Consider the following 21517-nt stretch of genomic DNA (forward strand, 5'->3'; position numbering starts at 1 on the left):
CAGGTGTCAGTCTCCACCACAATGAGATACCGGCTCACACCCACTCAGACGGCTATTATCAAAAACCAGGAAATCACAAGTGTTGGCAACAACGTGAAGAAACTGGAACCCTGTGCCTTGTTGTTGGGAATGAGAAACAGCACAGCTGCTGTGGAAACAGTCTGGCAGTTCCTCAAAAAATTAAACATAGAATTGCCATATGATCTAGCGATTCCATTTCTAGGTATAGACCCACAAGAACTGAAAGCAGAGACTCTCACAGATACCTCCATACCGCTGTTCATAGCAGCATTAACCACAATAACCAAGAGGGAGAAACAACCCAGGGTGTCCATCAGCAGATGAATGGACAAGCACAATGTGGTGTAAACAGAATGGAATATTATACAGCCTTAAAAAGGGATTAGGTTCCAACACAAACTGCAACATGGATGAACCTTGAGGACACTATGCTAAATGAAATAAGCCAGACACAAAAGGACAAATACTGTAGGATTCCACCTACATGAGTCCCTAGAGTAGCCAAATTCATTGAGACAGGAAGTAAAGTGGTGGGTGTGAGGGGCTGGGGGAAGGAGAGTGGAGAGTGAGTGTTTAATGTAGACAGTTTCAGTTGGAAATGAAAAGTTCTGGAAATAGAGGTGTTAGTTGCACAACATTGTGATGTACTTAATGCCACTGAATTGTGCACTTAAAATAATTTAAATGGTAAATTTTATGCTATATATTTTACCACAAAAAAGAGAAGCATATACCTGACTTCAAACTATACTACAAGACTACAGTAACCAAAACAGCATGGTACAGGTACAAAAACAGACACATAGACCAATGGAACAGAATAGAGAACTCAGAAATAAGCCTGCACACCTACAATCATCTGATTTTCAACAAACCTGACAAAAACAATGAGGAAAGGATTCCCTATTTAATAAATGGTGCTGGAAGAACTGGCTAGCCATATGAAGAAAATGGAAACTGGACCCCTTCCTTACACCTTATACAAAAATTAACTCAAGGTGAATTAAAGACTTAAATGTAAAACCCAAAAGTATAAAAACCCTAGAAGAAAATCTAGGCAATACCATTCAGGACATAGGGAAGATTGAGAATTTCATGATGAAAACATCAAAAGCAATTGTAATAAAGCAAAAATTGACAAGTGGGAGCTAATTAAAGAGCTTCTGCATGGCAAAACAAACTGTCATCAGAGTGAGCAGACAACCTACAGAATTGGAGAAACATTTTTCAATTTATCCATCTGACAAAGGTCTAATGTCCAGAATCTACAAGGAACCCAAACGAAAGACATTTACGCGGCCAACAAACCTGTGAAAAAAAGCTCAACATCACTGATCACTAGAGAAATGCAAATCAAAACTCCAATGAGATACCATCTCACACCAGTCAGTATGGTGATTATTAAAAAGTCAAGAAACAACAGATGCTGGGAAGGTTGCAGAGAAATAGGAACACTTTTACACTGTTGATGGGAGTGTAAATTAGTTCAACCACCGTGGAAGACTGTGGCGATTCCTCAGAGACCTAGAACCAGAAATACCATTTGACTCAGCAATCCCATTACTGGGTATACCCAAAAGAATATAAATCATTCTATTATAAAGATATATGTACGTGTATGTTCATTGCAGCACTATTCCCAATAGCAAAGATAGGGAATCAACCCAAATGCCCATCGATGATAGACTGGATAAAGAAAATGTGGTACATATACAACATGGAATACTACACAGCCATAAAAAAAGAATGAGATCATGTCCTTTGCAGGGATACGAATGGGGCTGGAAGCCATTATCCTCAGCAAACTAACACAGGAACAGAAAACCAAACACCGCATGTTCTTACTCGTAAGTGGGAGTTGAACATTGAGAACACATGGACACAGGGAGGGGAAAAACACACACTGGGGCCTGTGGAGCAGGGGAAGACAGAGCATCAAGAAAAATAGCTAATGCATGCTGGGCTTAATACCTAGGTGATCGGCTGGCAGGTGCAGCAAACCATCATGGTACATGTTTACTACCTATGTAACAAACCTACACATCCTGCACATGTATCCCGGAACCTAAATTTTTTTTTTTTGAGATGGAGTTTCACTCTTTGTTGCCCCGGCTGGAGTGCAGTGGCACAATCTCGGCTCACTGCAACCTCTGCCTCCTGGGTTCAAGAGATTCTCCTGCCTCAGCCTTTCAAGTAGCTGAGATTACAGGCAGGTGCCACCATGCCCGGCCAATTTTTTTTTTTTTTTTAGTAGAGATGGGGTTTTCACCGTGTTGGTCAGGCTGGTCTCAAACTCCTGACCTCAGATGATCCGCTGTCCTCGGCCTCCCAAAGTACTGAAATTACAGGCGTGAGCCACCTTGCCCGGCCTTAATTTTTTTTTTAAAACAGAGAAGCATAAATTTTAAATGATTTATAATCTCACCTGTCAAAAAATGTTAGGCCACCTCTGTTGACATTTGTCTTTCTTGATATATTAATCTCAATATGTTTTCCAGAGCAGAAATAAGGCTGCATGCTTTGGCTCAGAGTCACGGCACAGGTGCAGCACAACCAGGAACAAAAAATCCTCGGCCGGGTGCGGGGGTCACACCTGTCATCCCAGCACTTTGGGAGGGTGAGGTGGCTGGATTGCTTGAGCCCAGGAGCTCAAGACCAGTCTGGGTAACATGGCAAAACCCTGTCTCCACAAAAAAATTATGAAAAATTAGCTAGGCATAGTGGCACGCACCTGTTGTCTCAGCTACCTGGGAGGCTGAGGCGTGAGAATTTCTTGAGTCTGGGAGGTGGAGGTTGCAGTGAGCTGAGACCCTGGCTCAAAAAATAAATAAGTAAATAAATAAATAAATAAATAAAAATAAAAAAAATCCTCCTCCTGGACCCTTGTAAATGTAACATCTCTCTAACAACAAATGAGTTGGAAAATATTAAAACCACAGTTACCACATCTCCAGGAACTGGATGTATCGAGGCCTCAATCCAGCAGCATCTCAGGGGTGGCCCATGCTGTTCATTCCCTGAAATGCTCACGCTCCCGGCAAGCCCAGGCACACACAGCAAAACACACCTCACTTCAATTGCCAGAGAAAAGGCAACCAAACAAACCAAGGCAGGCAGAGGAAAGGAGTTTGCAAAGCTAACGGCAAAACGAATCCATCCAGAAAGACAAATGTCAAAAGAGTCAGCAGTTCAGGAGGTGGGTCTTGAACCTCCCATAAAACAGGCATCGGGCAGCTGCTCAGAGTGAGAAGACAGAAAGAAGCCCGGGACACACAAAACGAGGGGAAATGATTGAGAACTAGCCACACCCAGACAGGAAATAAGATGGTCAAATAATATTTTACACACACTTTCCTAATACACTTAAAAACTTGAATGAAATGGATTGTCTTTAAAACCTGTTGTAAAAATCTGAGAACGATGTCTAAGAATTCACAGATGGATTCTTTCAAACATTCAAGAAACAGATAATTCCAATGATATTTAGAATGTTCTTGGAACGGAGAAAAAGAAGGAAATCCTCTGTGTTATTTTTGTGAAATTAACATAAGAGCAATGCCAAAAATTGGTGGAGAGATAGCGATAGAGATAGAGAGAGCGCGAGTGCGCGGGCGGCAGGCCGGGCTCCAGCGAGAATGTCAGCGCTGAACGCTGGGCCAGAGCGGGAGGAGAGTCTGGCGTTCCTTACTGAATTCCATGGGAAACACAGTGAGTACTCAGTGGGGCTCATTTTAGCAAAGTGAGGATGGTTCAATATTCAAACACAATTATATTCCTCACGCTGTGAACCGTATCTCGCGGGTGCTATTCTCAGGGCTGGCGGGTGGCTCTCGCCACTCCACGTCCTCGCCCACAGACAGTGGAATGGTGATGACTCCCCAAGGCCCCTTCAGCCCTGGGTAGGGCAGGGGTGCATGGGGTAGGGCCCGGCCAAAGCTTCTCATTCTCCCCCAGAAAGGGGCCCTGTGGCTGCCGAGCCTCTGCCCTGCCTCCCTCCCTCACTCAGCCTTGAACACAGACACGTGGCCTGAGGGGGTGGGGGGGACCTCAGGCCGTGGGGGCCACACGTGTGACCACTTCAGGACCATCACAAAGGTAGGCGTCCTCCGTAACTCTCAGAACCCAACTTTTAAACAGCTTTATGGAGGTAACTGACATACCCTAAATCCGTTTTGACGCATGTGTATGTGTGTGAAGTCATCACCACAATCGACAGTGGACACATCCAGCCCTCAGGTTTCGTGGTGGCCTGTGTGGCCGCTCCCACCCACCACTCCAGCCACTGACCTACTTCCTGTCACTATGGATTATGGGCTTTCTCTAGAACTTTATATAAAGGGACGCACGCAATATGTGGTATCTGCAGCAGGCGGGGGGACTGGCCCCGTTACTGAGTTCGCTGCTTTCTGGGATGCCCCATCACACCAGCAGCTCACCCCTCTCCATGCTGAGCAGGACACCACGGTGTGGATGCACACGGCTCCTTCACCCGCCCACCTGTGCATGAACCGTGGGTTGTTCCTGCACATGTCCGTGTGGATCTGGGCTTTCATTTCTCTTGGGTCAACGTCTAGGAGCAGAATTGCTCAGTTGTGTATTAAATTTCTATTTTGCCTTTTAAGAAACAGCCAAGCTGTTTTCCAGTGTGGTTGTGCCATTTTAAGCTCCCACTGGAGAGCGTGAGGGCGTGGGTTTCTCCACAGAGTGGCTCTGTTGACCCTGGCCACCCTAGTGGGTGTGGTGGCATCTTGCTGTGGTGTGTCGCTGTGACCAGCGCTGCTGAATATCTTCATATATCCTTAATAATCATTCCTTTAATTCCCGTATCTTCTTTGGGGGAATATCTATTCAAATCTTCTGCACATTTTCTTTTTTCTTTTTCTTTTTTTTTTTTTGAGATGGAGTTTCACTCTTGTTGCCCAGGCTGGAGTGCAATGGCTTGGTCTCGGCTCACTGCAAACTCCACCTCCTGGGTTCAAGTGATTCTTCTGCCCCAGCCTCCCAAGTAGCTGGAATTATAGGTGCCCGCCACCACACCTGGCTAATTTTTGTATTCTTAGTATAGGCGGGTTTTCACCATGTTGGCCAGGATGGTCTCAAACTCCTGAGCTCAGGTGATCCACCCACCTCAGCCTCCCAAAGTGCTGGGATTACAGGTGTGAGCCACCACGCCCAGCCTCTAATTTCCTTTTGTTATAAGAAGTGGGATCTTGCTCTGTCACCCTGGCTGGAATGCAGTGGTGAAATCATGGCTCACTGCAGCCTTGAACTCCTGGGCTTAAGTGATCCTCCCACCTCTGCCTCCCAAGTAGTTCAGACCACAAGGGCACACTACCATGCCCAGCTAATTTTTAAATTTTTTATAGAGATGGGATCTCACTACATTGCCCAGGTTGTCCAGGCTGGCCTCAAACTATTGAGCTCAAGTGATCTTCCCACCTTAGCCTCCAATCAGCTAGTGCTACAGGTGCATACCACTGTGCCCAGCTAATTTTTTATTTTTCATAGAGATGGGATCTTGCTATGTTGCCCAAGCTGGCCTGGAACTCCTGGCCTCAGACAATCCTTCCTCCTCAGCCTCCCAAAGTGTTGGGATTACAGACGTGAGCCACCGCACCCAGCCTCTAATTTCCACTTTGATTTCTTCCTTGGCTCGTGGGCTATTTAGAAGCGTGTTGTTTAGTTTCCAACTATTTGGAGGATTTTCTAGACACCTTTCTTTCTTTATTTCTCATTGCATTTCATTGTAGTTGGAGAATATATTTTGCATGACTTGAACCCTTTCACGTGTGCTGAGACTTGTTTCAGGACCTCGAATACGGTGTGTCTTGGCAAATGCTCCATGTGTGCCTGAAAAGAAGAAGACCTGCTCTGCTGTCGCTGCTCAGAGCATCTGTGAACATCAAGCAGGTCAGCCTGGCTGGCCGTGCTGCTCAAGTCCTGTGTATCCTTCCTGCTTCTCCGTCCTTTGGGTACCAGTTTTTGAGTTGAGTATCTCCAGCTAAAACAGTGGGTTTGTGTGTTTCTCCTGTGATCTCCTTCTGTCTTTGCTGACGTATGTTGGAACTCAGCCGTCGGGTGTAGAAGCAGTTGAGACCATGATGTCCTCTTGATTAACTGACCTCTTAATCACCAGGAAATGACTTCCTTCATCTTTGGCAATATTTCTTGCACTGAAATCTCCTTGGTCTTATATTAATATAGCCACTCATGTTTTCTTCTTATTTTTTCCCTATCTTTTCACTTTTACCTGACTAGAGTCTTTATATATTTATTTATTTATTTGAGACAGAGTCTCGCTCTGTCACCCAGGCTGGAGTGCAGTGGCATGATCTTGGCTCGCTGCAGCCTCTGCCTCCCGGGTTCACATGATTCTCCTGCCTCAGCCTCCCGAGTAGCTGGGACTACAGGTGCCCACCACCATGCCCAGCTAGTTTTTTGTACTTTTAGTAGAGACAGGGGTATCACCATGTTGTCCAGGATGGTCTCGATCTCCTGACCTCAGGTGATTCAGTTGCCTCAGCCTCCCAAAGTGCTGGGACTACAGGCAGGAGCCACCGCGCCCAGCAGAGTCTTTTTATATTTAAAGTGGGTTTCTTGTATGTAGCACAGAACTGGATCTTGATTTTTTTATCCAATCTGACAATTCTGCCTTTTAATGAGAGTGTTCCCAACAGACAGAGAAGAAAAAGTCATAAATCACAGGGCGTCCATCAGAGTAATAAAAAGGGTATGGGCTCGAGTGTGGGGAAATTATCTTCAGACAGAATACTGCTCGAATCCCACCTAGCAAAGTTCCAAAATAAGAGAGGAAAGGACCAAACTCTTTCTAAGTAACTTGACCACATCAAGAGCAAAACTCAAGAATATACTTAGGGGCCAGGCGCGGTGGCTCACGCCTGTAATCCCAGCACGTTCCTAATGCTGGGTGTCCTAACGCTGGGTGTCCTAACACTGGGCATCTTAAGGCTAACACCCGGTGTCCTAACGCTGCCTGCTCTAATGCTGGCTGTCCTAACGCTGGCTATCCTAATGTCCTAACACTGGCCGTCCTAATGCCAGGCACCCTTACAAATGATAGTGTACTGAGTTTTGTTTAAACATGATGGATTGAACATATATGCTTATTGACGTGCCTTTCCACAACCCCACTAAGATGGGAGGAAAGAAACTGAACAGGCCGGAAGCGGTGGTTCACACCTGTAATCCCAGGACTTTGGGAGGCCAAGGCGGGCAGATCATGATGTTAAGAGATCAAGACCAGCCTGGCCAACATGGTGAAACCCCGTCTCTACTAAAAATGCAAAAATTAGCTGGGTGTGGTGGCAGACGCCTGTAGTCCCAGCTACTTGGGAGGGTGAGGCAGGAGAATTGCTTGAACCTGGGAGCCGGAGGTTGCAGTGAGCCAAGATTGTGACACTGCACTCCAGCCTGGGTGGCTGAGCTAGACTCTGTTTAAAAAAAAAAAATGAATAGTATAATTTCACAAGAATAACACAAGAGAGGAGAGCCCAGGTAAATGCGGTATCAGATTGGGGACGATGGAAAGCAGGTGCACAGATGGGCTCTGCAGAGGTATCAGACTGGGGACGATGGAAAGCAAGTGCACAGATGGGCTCTGCAGAGGTATCAGATTGGGGACGATGGAAAGCAGGTGCACAGATGGGCTCTGCAGAGGTATCAGATTGGGGACGATGGAAAGCAGGTGCACGGATGGGCTCTGCAGAGGGAGATGCTGCTGAGAAGCTGACCAGCCAGGCGGAACCCCAGGAAGACTCTGGGACTGGAGACCCTGCTGTCAGGGGAGTGGGGCAGACACGAGGGATGGTGAAAGGTCTGTACAAAGGGCACTGGGCCCACCATCCATGTGACAATGAGATATCAAGAAATCATTTCCTTGGAGAAACTGAACCAGAGACCCCCAGACTCAGACCAATCCTCAGGCACCAATCCTAAAGGGCAGAAGTGATTCCTTGAAAACAGAGAGTTCAGGGAATATCTGCACCCTACAGAGCCCTCACTCAAGCCCAGTCCACTGCCCTGCTCATAGATCCATCATCCAGCCACACAGAATCCATTTCTGGGGAGATGGAGCCACACTCCCCAAAAGACCTAAAGGGCCTGACCCATGTGGATTCCCGAGCATAAAAGCCAGCTCGCCACGTTCGCCCCACAGGTAAGCCCAGAATTCCCACACACGCGCAGAAGACTTCCAACAGCTTTTCCTGACTCGCTGAAACATAAATGTGCATCCAGGGAAAGTCTCTGATACAAAGAAAGCTGCAAGCTAAATGGACAGAAAAGGAGCTTGTAACAAAATGACACAGCAAAGACCACTGCCTGGGCATCGGAGGCAGAGCCACACCTGGGTGACCCAAGCCGGTGGCCAGACATGTGAACTCAGAGGCCTCTCTCTCGTCCAGCAGGTGGAACCCCTGCTTTTCCCACCACTTGCTCTGAAAGGACCATACAGGTATCTGCCTGCAAATACAAGGGACCCACACTCCACTTCCTCTTATAATCATGCTAGCTGTCCCCACTCTGCCTGATTTTTTTTTTTTTTTTAAGACGGAGTCTCGCTCTGTTGGCAGGCTGGAGTGTAGTAGCGCAATCTCAGCTCACTGCAACCTCCGCCTCCTGGGTTCAAGTGATTCTCCTGCCTCACCCTCCTGAGCAGCTTGGACTACAGGTGCCTGCCACCACACCCAGCTAATTTTTGTATTTTTAGTGGAGACTGGGTTTCACCATGTTGGCCAGGCTGATCTTGAACTCCTGACCTCAGGTGATCCGCCCGCCTTGGCCTCCCACAGTGTTGGGATCACAGGCGTGAGCCACCACTCCCGGCCCTCTTCCTGACTTTTCATTCCTGCCTCATGCAACCCGGCGATGGAGGATGGCCTCTGCGACTCACGGCATCCTCTCTGTTAGGATCTGTAGCAAAAATCTTTGAACTTGTTTCCTGTCGCGGTGCTGGATTGAATCTGCACCTTAAATCTGAAGAACCAGGGGCTACCCCAGGCCAGGTTTTCCCCAGGAGTCCGGGAGGAACACAGGGTTGGAGTCCCTGTGCCAGAGTGATGGCCAGGCAGGTATAGCCTGTACATGGGGCAGACACAAGCCACGGGGCATCTGCCAGTATGAACAAGTGTCCTGTGGGAGGGGCCCCCGGCCATGGGTTGGGTAACTATGGTTCAAGCCGTCCACCAGGTGAAAGGATTCCATGAAAGGCACCGGGTCTAGCCCCATTCATTTCCCATTAGGGCAAGACTGCCAGCTCTCACACACTGGAACCCCAGTTTATCTGGGGGCTCCCAAAACAGAGCTCAGAGACAACACAGAGAACAGAGGAAAACTTGTAAAGAGAACGAAAATTTAGAAAACAGAAAAGAGCTCTTGGAAATTAAAAATATAAATGCAGAAATTAAAAATTCAGTTGAAGTGTTAGAAGATAAAAATAAGGGGCTGGGCATGGTGGCTCACGCCTGTAATCCCAGCACTTTGGGAGGCTGAGGCAGGTGGATCATCTGAGGTCAGGAGTTCAAGACCAGCCTGGCCAACATGGTGAAACCCCGTCTCTACTAAAAATACAAAAATTAGCCAGTCATGATGGCGAGTGCCTGTAATCCCAGCTACTTGAGAGGCTGAGGCAGGAGAATCGCTTGAACCTGAGAGGTGGAGCTTTCAGTGAGCCAAGATTGTGCCACTGCACTCCAGCCTGGGTGACAGAGTGAGACTCCGTCTCAAAAAAAAAAAAAAAAAACAAAAACTACAGAACAAAGAAAAGACTTTATAAGAAGTGTAATCACAGTGCACTGCGGGGCTTGGCACTGAACAGTATTTACATACAGCCACGGAGGGGCATGGGAGCAGGTTGGTAAGCACCGAATGCTCTGGAGCCCTTACGGGAGGTTAACACGTGGCGTCCGAGATGACCCCGTGTGGCACTTACTCAGAAACGTAAGACACACACCTCTGAGTGGGGCAGCTTGAGAAGTCCATCATTGTAAGTTCCACAGTATCTTGTTCAGTCTCAAATGCAGTTGTAACAGGTTTCACAGGTCATAAATCTCAGCGGCACTTGGAGAAGCACTATGAGAGGCTGTTGATACAAGTGTTTGCCACTGCAAACCTGGCCGCTGCCCAGGCTCTTGTTACAACGGGTGGGGAAGTTGCAGACATTTACACATGACTTCCAACTTCTGTAACTTGGACTTAGGTCTCTACTTATTCCATATCCCATCATCAAAAAGTTGACTTTCTGTCTAAATGTCTGCAAAATAAACAAAGACTTCCCTGAACTATCCACCCATTCAAAGATCTTTTGTTGTCTGTCCTTGAGAATATAAACGCCTGTTAAGGGAAATTATATTTGTTACAATGTTTATGTTGAGCTATTTAAGTTATATTCATTATATTCATCTTGGAGGCTGGTTCTTCTCACCAGCCTGAGACGTCAGCTCACTGACTGCACTCACTAGTCCTAATAAATCAACAGCACTAGCAACTTTGCAGTGTCTCTTAAATTTACAAGTGGATCTGAAGGCATTCTCCGTGAAAATATTCTTTTTTTTTTTTTTGAGACACAGTCTCGCTCTGTCACCCAGGCTGGAGTGCAGTGGTGCAATCTCGGCTCACTGCAACCTCCACCTCCTGGGTTCAAGCAATTCTCCTGCCTCAGCCTCCGGAGTAGCTGGGATTACAGGCGCCCACCACCAGGCCCGGCTAACTTTTGTATTTTTAGTAGAGAACAGGGTTTCACCATGTTGGCCAGGCTGGTCTTGAACTCCTGACCTCGTGATCCACCTGCCTCAGCCTCCCAAAGTGCTGGGATTACAGGCATGAGCCACTGCGCCCAGCCAAAAATATTCATAAATGAAGTGATGAATGATTTCAAAACAATGCAGTATCTCAATTTTCCCAGTGATTTTCTCATACCACTTCTTTATACTTATTATTTGAATTCTCTTCCTAGCCTGGGAAACATGGTGGGACCCTGTCTTAAAAAAAAAAAAAAATTAGCCAAGTGTGGTGGTACACACCTATAGTCCCAGCTATTCAGGAGGCTAAGGTAGAAGGCTCACTTGAGCCCGGGAAGTTGAGGCTGCAGTGAGCTGTGATCGCTCCGCTGCACTCCAGCCTGGGTGACAGAGCAAGACCCTGTCTCAAAAATTACAAAGACCAAAAGATAGGAGAGGAGTAGGAAGAGTATAAAGCGCGCAGAAGTCCTGGAAGTGTGTTGGCAAGGACTGGAAATACACTGCATCATTTTCAACTCTGGCAATTAGAGCTTACGTCATGTTTTCAAAGAGCACGCACATTCCAAAGCACTGCAGAGGTTTTAAAGAGAAAATATGGTCCCTACATTAAGTTAAAATAAATGAAACAGCAAGAAAGCGTTTAAAAAGGCAACAACGAAGATGACAGAGGTTAGATCACATATGTTGGTCAAAACAGTGCACATTAAACAGATGCATTAAGGCTCCAATTAGATAAAAAATGAAATCCAACTACATGTATTTCTGAATGGCAGCCCACATAAAGTGACAGAAATGTTAAGCAAGGCTCAGCAGGGGCATACTGGGTGAATGTTAAAAAAAAAAAAAAAATCAGGCCGGGCGCGGTGGCTCACGCCTGTAATTCCAGCACTTTGGGAGGCCGAGGCAGGTGTATTGCCTGAGTTCAGGAGTTCGAGACCAGCCTGGGCAATACAGTGAAACCCCGTCTACTAAAATACAAAAAAAAAAAAATTAGCCGGGCGCGGTGGTGCGCACCTGTAATCCCAGCTACTCAGGAGGCTGAGGCAGGAGAATTGCTTGAATCCGGGAGGCAGAGGTTACATGAGCTGAGATCGCACCACTGCACTCCAGCCTGGGCAATAGAGCGAGACTCTGTCTCAAAAAGAAAAAAAAAATCAGTCCAAGGAGACGCCTAGGCAAAAATTAAAACAAGACCCAGCATAATCAGGATAATTTAATATTAATTAAGAGAAAAATTTTAAGTAAGGATGAAGCATCAGGAATCCCTACACCCTGATGACTGCATGGAGCAGATGACTTGCAGTGACCGCCCCATTCCCTGGCGCCCCCTTGGCCATGAGGATTCCCTCCTCCAGGCCCTGGGGCTCCCTTCCCCTCCACTTCCATCTGGAGATGCTGCTGGCCAGAGACCCTCCCCAGGTGCCCATTGGAGGGTGCGTTGTTCCCACCAGCCATGAGGGGAGGTCCTGTGGGCACCCTGGACGTAGTAACTCAGAATATTTTCCCCATCTGGTGTGAAGGAATAAACCAGCATCCGAGAAGCCAAGTCTGACAGGGGACACTGGAGACGCCACCGCCCTCGGGGGTGGCTCACTGTCCACCTGTCATCCCCGAGTGCACTGCGCAAGGTCAGAAGAATGACCACAGGTCAATCTGGTGTAAAAGAAAGTTGGCTTTTGGCTCCTGTTCTTGCATTGCAGACAAGCCCACACCCCTCCTGAGAGCTGGGTGTCCAGCCTACTGCCCGAGAGGCCCCAGTGCAGCTGAGCACAGGTCCAAGCCAAGCCTGGTTCGCCCCAGCCCTCGGGGAGGGGAGGCACTGAGGCGCTGGAGAGGTGTTGCAGCGCCGGGCCGTGCCCGCCTGACCTGCTCACCTGCTGACACCCAGGGGCCCTGGGCCTGGCTGGCCGCCACCACCTTGCTTTGTCAAGTTGACTGTGGACCAGCCCCAGCCCCGCCACGGGCCTCGACTGCCACCGTCTCAGAGAGGCTGACGTGGTGGCCTCACAGGTCCCCAGGCCCAGTGTCTGATGCACGTCCTGCAATGCTCCCTCTGTTTTGCACCCACGCTGAAGTGCCACAAAAACCTCTTCTCTCCTCAGCAATTCTGGTGGCTTTGCAGATCTTCATTAGCTCACCTGGGATGAGACGCTGACCTGCGCTGGGGCCGGGGTCCTGCAACCATGGCCACGGCCCCCCGTCCACACCGCCGAGGCCAGGAAAGCCGCTCCATGTGAGTGACAGGAAGAGGCCAAATGAGGGCCAAGGATTACAACTGTCCTGGAAACCGGCGGCTGCGCCATCTGCCGCCGAGCTTGGCACTGCTTGGGTCACTCATTGGCACGTCCACCTCTCCTCTGTCTCCACGCGTCCTCTCCTGAAAGCCAGGACCAGGTGCTGTCGTCTTGGAGAGCCAGGCGCTCGGCTCCGCAGGCAAGGACAGCAGTGCCCGCGGCCAAGGACAGTGCTGGACTGGATGGTGGAGCTGGAGGGTGGGGCCTCGCCTCATCCCGGGGGACCACCTAGTGGAAGGGCCGCCAGGCACTCAGTGTCCCCCTCGTCTGATCTCCGTGTGGACCAGGAGACCTAGGTTCTCTGAAGTTTGGCAGCATCAGATTTGCGTGGACTCAATGTTCATTCTGAAGCTTTCATCAGTTTCCTGTTCTGTTTGATGTCCCAGCATTAAACGCTCTGCGCTCCCCGCGCGAGTCCAGCAGCGTCTGATGGCAGCAAAGCGGGACTGAAGTAGTCCTGTCACGCAGGAGCTATTGAAACAAATGCTCTAACCCCAACCGGAACGTCTTGCCAACCAATGAGGCAAAAACATAAATAACTTTGTCAGTTGAAGTGCATAATATCCATTTTATTCCCAAGTTGGGGCTGAAGTATTTATAATTGAGTTGCAGCTTAATCAACCAAGAGCATCCTCTCCGGAGGAAAGGACTGCCCTTCACGGTTTCGGGAGGAAAGGCAGTTTCTCTGAAGGGTCCTTCCAGCCTCCCAGAAATCTGGGGTAAGAGGCATCTCTGCTGAACCCAGCAAAGTGAGTGAGCGCTTTCTCGACCACGTGGCGTTTGTGAAGTCCGTTCTGAACAAGTGTTGGTATTTTACTGTTAAGTGTTTGCAAACTGCCTTTCGAGCACGTGCCTTGTTCTAAGGAGTAAGGCTGGGAAGGACACACTGCTAGGGGGTCATTGCCTAGCGGTTCTGCACCAGAAACCAAGTCTCCCCAACTTGGGTGTGAGTCAGGCACTGTGGGAAGCCTGCCCAACACCCGGCCCCCGTTTGGAGTAGGATGGGCCCACCTTGGCCCCCACCTTCTTCTTCTAGCTGTGGCAAGTAAATGGAAACCCTCCGTGAGAGTCCGTAAAGACCACCACTAAACAGATGAAGGGGTTGACCCTTAGCTCCTCTCTTTTTCCTTCCCTGACTATGGATGCAATGCTGGAGCAGCAGCAGCCACTTTGAGATTGTGAGGAGCAGCTGAGCATGAAAGATCCACTGAGGACAAAGGTGGCTCCTGATGGCACCAGGTCCCCAGTGGCATCGCTCAGCAGCTGGGCCACCTCCTGACACATCGTCACCCCAATTCAAGCTCCTCTTCCTCTGATTGTCACTTGTAGCCAAAAGAATCTTCCCCATGTGGAATTCAAGAGACTCACCCAGCCTGCAGCTCCACCGTCCTCCCAGCTCCAGCTCAGCCCAGCCCACAGCTCCACCGTCCTCCCAGCTCCAGCTCAGCCCAGCCCGCAGCTCCACCGTCCTCCCGGACCCAGCTCAGCCCAGCCCGCAGCTCCACCGTCCTCCCGGACCCAGCTCAGCCCAGCCCGCAGCTCCACCGTCCTCCCGGACCCAGCTCAGCCCAGCCCGCAGCTCCACCGTCCTCCCGGACCCAGCTCAGCCCAGCCCGCAGCTCCACCGTCCTCCCGGGCCCAGCTCAGCCCAGCCCGCAGCTCCACCGTCCTCCCGGGCCCAGCTCAGCCCAGCCCGCAGCTCCACCGTCCTCCCGGACCCAGCTCAGCCCAGCCCGCAGCTCCACCGTCCTCCCGGACCCAGCTCAGCCCAGCCCGCAGCTCTACCGTCCTCCCGGACCCAGCTCCGTCCAGCCTGCAGCTCCACCGTCCTCCCAGGTCCAGAGAGCCTGGTCAGTGGCCCAATGGAGCAGGAACTGGCAGAATCCCCCATTGCCTCAACCACCGGCAGCCTGTGGGGTCCCCAATAAATAGAGAAGGCTGAGCTCCAAACTGGGCAAGAAGGGAGAGGCAGGAGAGCCAGAGGGATCTCTGTCTGGGACAGGATGGACACCCAACCTTGCCCATGGTGTAAGTCTCAGGGGTGGACGCTGGGAATCAGGGCAGGACTGCCCAGAACCCAGCTGCCTCCATGGCCCTGCCTGAGGTCCCGGATGGTGAGTGCTGAGCCCCACTTTGGTGCCGAGAAAGAGGAAGGAGGTGCTCCCTCCATCCCCGTGGAGGGCTGGGGGAGATGCTGGTGTTGGCTGCATTGTGGCTCAGGGCATCCCTGGCCTGGACTCCTGGCTCTGGTGGTCTCTGCTCACACAGGGCGATTCTTTCCCAACTGCACTCCTCACCAGTCTCACGTGAACCCCCAAGGTGGACACCCCTCACCCGCCTCGCGTGAATCCCCAAGGTGGACACCCCTCACCAGCCTCGCGTGAACCCCCAAGGTGGACACTGGTGGCCCCCACAAGCCCCTTGGGTTGTTCCTGCCGAGAACTCACAGCCCAGCCCCACGGGGGGTGCGGAGGGGTTCTCCCACAGGGTAGAACCCTGCACTTCCTGCCTGGGCCGTCCACGAGACACTTCTCGTCCACCCCAGCTTGGGTGACCACTATCCTCCTCCTCACGCCAAACCCAGGACCGCACCCCTGCAGTGTGTTCTTCCCAGACGTTCACCTCCTTCCCTCCCCATGTAGGACTGGACACAGAACCCAAAACCGTGCCACTCTCTGGGGACAAGGACAGCTTCTCCACCGAGCCCAGGCCAGGCTGCCCCCCCCCCCCCGGGTTGGGCCTGGCTGGGTTAGGGGCATTCACTGCCGGACACTGTCCATCGTGACTGAACCACCAGAGTCACTGGACCTGCCCACTAGACCTCCCCACACGTGGCAGAGCCGAGCATGGGTGAGTCCTGCCTTGGGCTCCGTCGCTGGGGCTGTCAGAGGCTCTCCTGAGTGTCTGGCTGCCTCCCACTCTGCATCCCAGCCTCTCCGCACATGCATCCTCCAAGCCGTCTCCCACCTGCCCTGCCTGCCCCTGCCCGCCTGCCCCACACACTCCCGAGGACCTGAGCGTGTTTAAACAGGGCGTGTGTCAAGGCGGAAGGACGGGAGAGCGGGTGACTGCTCGCTTCTGCCAAATTTAGCCCCATAAGGGTCTGCAGTGATCACGGCACCCACACGTGCCACGTTCCTCCACACTGTCCACAGAGCTCCCAGGCCGTGTTTGCAACTTTCTGGCCTGAGGAAACCAGTTTCTTTAAATCACTCCCTTGAGGACCCTGGATCCGGACCCACGTGTTGTGGGGGGAGGCCCGGCCCCAGTTCAATGCCACTTTTGCTGCAGAGGAGCCTCCCGCTCCCCCATGAGTGGTCACCCCCGCAGCCACCACGCTCCCTTCCCTCGGTGGCCCCAACAGGGGTCCCTCCTTGAGACCCAGGGTTGGGTCAGATGAGCAGGCCCTGAGCCACTCACTCCTCAGCAAGACACACCTGCAGCCCAGCCTGCCACGGACAGCCCCCGAATGGTCTTGATTTAACCAGGCCTGTCCCCCTGCCCAGAGCCGCGGGCAGGTCCTCACCTCTTCCTCCTCTCTGCTGCACCCTCTGACCGGCGTGCACGTGTGCATGTGCCATGCTGCCTGCGCTCCTGGCCCTGACTCCTCTTAGCAGTTCGTTTCTAATGCATCTCTCTCCCCACTGTCTCTCCCTCTGTCTCTGTCTCCATCTCTATCTCTCTAACTGTGTCTCTGTCTCTCTGTCTCTCCCTCTGTCTCTGTCTCTCCCTCTGCCTCTCTCTGCCCTCTTCCTTTGTCTGTCTCTCTCTGTATCCCTTTGTCTCTCCCTCTGCTCCCATCTCTCCCTGTCTCTGCTTCTCCCTGTCTCTGTCTCTCTGTCTCCCTCTGTCTCTGTCTCTCCCTCTGTCTCTGTCTCCGTCTCTCCCTCTTTCTCTGTCTCCCCCTCTGCCTCTGTCTCTGACGTGCCTTCTCTGATTTCACCTGTCTGTCCCTGTGTGTGCTGAATAACACATTCGTGTCTTTGTTTCTGGGCTGTCATTTTCTTTCTCCAGCTCCCCCTCCCCAACCCTGTTTCTGGGTTCGCCTCTCTCTGTGCCTCCTGCTCCTTCTCCTGCCAGCTTCTTTGTGTCTGGGGCTTGGTCTGTTTCTCAATACTTCTCTTAGGGTCTCTGCCAAGCTCTGTCATGCTGTCTGGAGGTTCCCCCATTTCCCATCTCTGTCTTGCTCTGTCTCACTCACACACATCCTGAGACAGCAACAATGAGGCTCGCCAGGTGAGGGACAGAGGCGCAGAGGCAGAAAACAAGGTCTCGCCTGGAAGCCTCCCACCAGCTCCCACCCTCAGCAGCGCTGGCTCCGAGCTTCACGTGCTCTGCAAAGCTAATGTGGGTGCTCTGGGCAGCACTCAGCGTGGCGCCCCCCCGGGGTCCGCCGGCTGCCCCCACTCAGCTCCAGCACGCTGAGCAACGTCTGCCCAGTTGCTGCTGCTGGAGAAACTTTGGGCTGCCATGAAACAAAAAGGGAATTCAGGCTGGTAATTACCCAGCTAATTTCAGTCATGTAGACAGCCAAATAAGATATTTCAGTTTCTTACAAGCCCACCTCAGGGCCTGAATTAGCCACCTAATTAATTATCTGTAACAGCCTGGGACTCCCTAGGTGGAACGTGCGTCCCTCCCAGTGCAGATGCAGGCTTGTCCCTGAATCACGGCCCGGTGACGCAATCATAATTAGACTCAACCTGCTGCTTACCCTTGACCACGAAATTTCAGGGATGTGGCCCCAGGCCAGGCTCAACATCTTTTCATTTAATTTGTGTTGAGTGGAAGCACAGCCACCCTCCGGGAGACAACCAGGCAGGCAGCTCCTGTCCTGGGGGAAGCAGCGCCTGCCCTCTGTCCACCCTTGTCCCTGGCCCCTCGAACCCGGCCAGCTCCCCCACTGCAGAAATGCTCCCAGGAGGCCTGACTCACACCAAGGTGTGAACGGCATCAGGTGAGGATGTTCCCCTGTGGAGGCCACCCAAGCAAGACGTCTCTAGTGGTAGAATCGGGCACTGGCCACAGGTTCCCCTCACAGGAGTTCTGGGCACTGGTGCTGGGGGAACACAGGATGGACGGCTCTGAGCAAAACTGAGACTCGCCAGGACAGCCCCGAGGCCTGAGTTGACCCATCAGCTCTGCCAGGACACGTCTGTACCAGCATGGCCCAGGCCCTGCCCACCTCCTGGTCTAGGAACCCAGCCACTGCCCTTGACGTGCTCTCTGGCCACAATGACAACCTTGGGCCAAGTGGGGATGAGGTTCCTTTCAAATAGCAGACAGCAGGTTGGAAGGGGGCCTGCCCCCACCCCAGTACACACAAAAAAGGCTGCACATCCCGCCTGGGAGGCGGTCGAGACACACAAGCTGTTTCGGGCCTTTTCCTTTGCTCCTGTAACCAGCAAGCCCTGGCTCCCTGAGGATGGCGCTGCCTCACCCAAGTGAAACCCACAGGGTCCTCGCCAGATGCACAGGCCAGCTCTGTCCCCACGCCTGTCCCTGAGGCCACCGCCTGCATCCTGCTCTGCCACCACTTGGCTCTCCTCATCTGGAAGGAAGCCCCCTTGGGGGCTGCCCAGCCCGGCCAGTTAGAATTGGCCCTGCAAAGCCTACGCCAGGGTGTCCACCCTCTCCCAGGACGTGCATCAGCGTGGTCCATGGGCTCTGCCCCGACCACAGCAGTGGGGCAAAGTGAGCTTACAGGGCAGCCCCTGTCCCGCCAGGGACACCAGTTCTGGCTCGGGGCCTCGAAAAGGGCTGGGCTGGGGGCACTGCTGGGCACCGTCCTTGCTCCTCTGCCCCAGGCTCCTGTGCAGGGCTGCGTGGGTGGCTGTGTGGCTGCAGGGGCGCTGCTGCAGTGGGCCAGATGAGGAGCAGCTGCTGTGGTGGTCTCTCCATGTCCGCCTGTCCCAGCGGCCCGGCCCCTCCCCACCCCACCTCCTGCTTCCTACCTCCTAGGGCCTGCTTCATCACAAACTCCATGGCGATTGCTCTGATTCCACAGCGGCTCCTCCAAGGGTCAGAACTCACATGCAAGTGTGGCCGGGAGTGAGTGTTCTTCCTGGGGGAGAGTGAAGTGGTCACAGGTCACCCTGAGCAGGCCCCTGCCTGGCCTTCCCCAGAGACCATCATTCCCTACCCGCAATACCTTGTGGGCTGGACCCTCCCGCACCAAGAGCGGCTGCCTGGGAAGTCCTTCGTGAGGGGCTTCTGTCCCCACACCCAAACCAGGACCCCGGAGGACCTGAAAGCGGTCTCCCCAGCTCCTGGGGTGTCTGAAGCCCCTGCAGGGAGGGCTGCTGACAGCTTAGGGGGCATCGCTCAGAGGCGCCTGGCGCCAGGCTGCGGAAGCAGGGGCGGGGCCCAGGGGGCGTTTGAAGGTGACTGCTCCGCTCTGCAGCTCAGTGTCTGGAGCCGCGCCTCCGTGGTGGTCCGGAGCCCAGGGCCGTGGAGAAGGGTTGGGGGTGGGTCTTTGAGCGGGTGCCCTTCAGGGCGGGCTCCTGTGGCTTCTGACCAGGGAGGCTTGGGTGACCCTATCCCTGACGGCACTGCAGTCAGTGTCCCCCCACATGGCCCACGTAGAAGAGATCGGGGTTGCGGAGAAACTTCAGGGGGCTCAGCCTTCAGGGAACACGTGGGGACGGGGACAGAGCACCCCCGCCCTGGGGGTGTGCATGGGGTGGGGTGGGGCGCTCTGGTCCCCTCTTGGGAAGCCGCTTTCTGAAATCACAGCAGCCGCAGTGCGCCGCCCGCTTTTGCGGGGTCTCTCCTATCGGGGAAACCCAGGTCCCTGGAGAGACACTGTTTGACGGTTCACCCCTCGCCCTCCGCAGAGGAAGGAGACTCGCGCGGGGACTAGGAGGGCGGCGGGCGGGGAGCGCCCCTCGGAGCCTTTGCCGCAGCGCCGATTCTCCTCCAAACTTCTCCCCTGGCTCCCGCGGCGCGGGGAAGGAGGGCACGGCCGGGCCCCGCAAACCCGCAGGGCTCCAGCCCCGCCGCGCCCGCACCCCTCGGCTTTGCGGGCGGGCGAGCGGCCCTCAGGCGGGAGCGCGCCAGGAGAGGAAAGAAAGAGGGCGAGGGAGGAGAGGGGGAGCCTCGAGACAGGAAGAAGCGAGGAGGAGGCCGGGCGCGGGCCGGGACCGCGGGGGCCGCTTCAGCACCGCGGCAGTGGACAGCGCCCGCCCCGGACCCCGCGCGCGCCGAGCCCGGGAGACAAGCGGGGGCTGCGGGGAGAAGCCGGGGCCGGGGGGAGAAGCCGGGGCCGGGGAGGAGAGACCTGGGGAGCGGAGGCCGGGGGGAGAAGCCGGGAGAAGCCGGGGCCGCGGGGAGAAGGGGGGCCGGGGAGGAGAAACCGGGGCCGGCGGGAGAAGCGGGGAGAAGCGGGGGCCGGGGGGAGAAGCGGGGGCCGGGGGGAGAAGCCGGGGCCGGGGGGAGAAGCCGGGAGAAGCCGGGGCCGGGGGGAGAAGCCGGGGCCGGGGGGAGAAGCCGGGAGAAGCCGGGGCCGGGGGGAGAAGCCGGGGCCGGGAGGGGAGACCCGGGGAGCGGAGGCCGGGCGCGCGCTGCGCTCGGGGCGCGGTTACCTTCCCGGGGCGCGGGCGGTCAGCGGCGGGGCGCGCTCGGGCCGGCTGGGTCCATGTGGCGCCCGGTGAGCTGCGGCGGCGGCTGAAGGGCACCGCGAGGAGGGCGCGTCACTCCGAGGCGCTCCCCGCCCCCCGCCCGCGTCCGAGCGTGACGAGCAGGGGGAGGGGAGCGCCGAGGGGCGGGGCCGCGGGCGCTGGGCGGGGGCGGGGGCGGGTGCGGGTGCGGGTGCGGGGGCGGGGGCGGACCCGAGCGACGCGCCCCCGCCCCCCTCCATCCCGGCCCGGGCGCCACCTTCCCCGGCCGGCGCCTGCGACCCCCGCCCGCCCCTGATCTGGGCGCCCCCGGGCCGGCGCCCCCGCCCCCAGCCCGACGGTGCGGGCCTGCTCCCTACAGGGTCCGCGCGGGGCCGGTGGGTGCGAAACCCTCGGGCGGAGAAGTCGCTGCCTCCCGGGCGGAAGGGTCAGGGGTTAGGGGGAGTCGCTGCCCCCCCATTCTCCGGTGACCGTGTCCCTGAGCGCCGCCCGCCGCCCCGATCCCTCTACCCCGACCTCCCCGTATCGCAGGGCGGGAGAAGGGGGCCCCCAGACCCCTGAAAACCCACCCAAGCCCCTCGCAGCCGGAGACCCGCAGGCCGGCCCGGGCTCACTTTCAGTGTAACGGAGTCGCTGTTTCCTTCATCGGGACGAAGGCCAGAGACCCCACCGCTCCCTCTCCTGGCCCCCGGGATTTCCTCTGCAGCGGACGCGGCACTGCGGGAGAGCGGGGTCGCCGCAAGGTCGGCCCTGCGGTGCGTGCTGTGCAGTGTCGGGAGCCAGGCGGCGGGACGGATGGGGCGCACCGGGACCCTAGGGCTGCCTTGTG

General features: G+C 54.3%; 1 protein-coding gene across 2 annotated transcripts in view; it reads right to left on the bottom strand.

The window, feature by feature from the left end:
• Positions 1-21277, bottom strand: part of CPLX1 (complexin 1) — a 40921-nt gene extending 19644 nt beyond the window's left edge. Inside the window, exons 1-2 of one of the 2 annotated variants that reach the window (XM_054484340.2) lie at positions 21258-21277; positions 19027-19136 (exon numbers count right to left, since the gene is read on the bottom strand). In XM_054484340.2, the coding sequence (XP_054340315.1) occupies positions 19027-19057 (31 nt within the window). In that variant the 5' untranslated portion in view covers positions 19058-19136; positions 21258-21277. Of the gene's footprint in view, positions 1-19026; positions 19137-20655; positions 20773-21257 lie in introns of those variants that run through there. The other variant, XM_054484339.2, reaches the window with a different exon arrangement.
• Between the last annotated feature and the right edge of the window lie 240 nt (positions 21278-21517).

The sequence above is a fragment of the Pongo pygmaeus genome, chromosome 3, assembly GCF_028885625.2.
Source record: "Pongo pygmaeus isolate AG05252 chromosome 3, NHGRI_mPonPyg2-v2.0_pri, whole genome shotgun sequence".
NCBI classification, from domain to species: domain Eukaryota; kingdom Metazoa; phylum Chordata; class Mammalia; order Primates; family Hominidae; genus Pongo; species Pongo pygmaeus.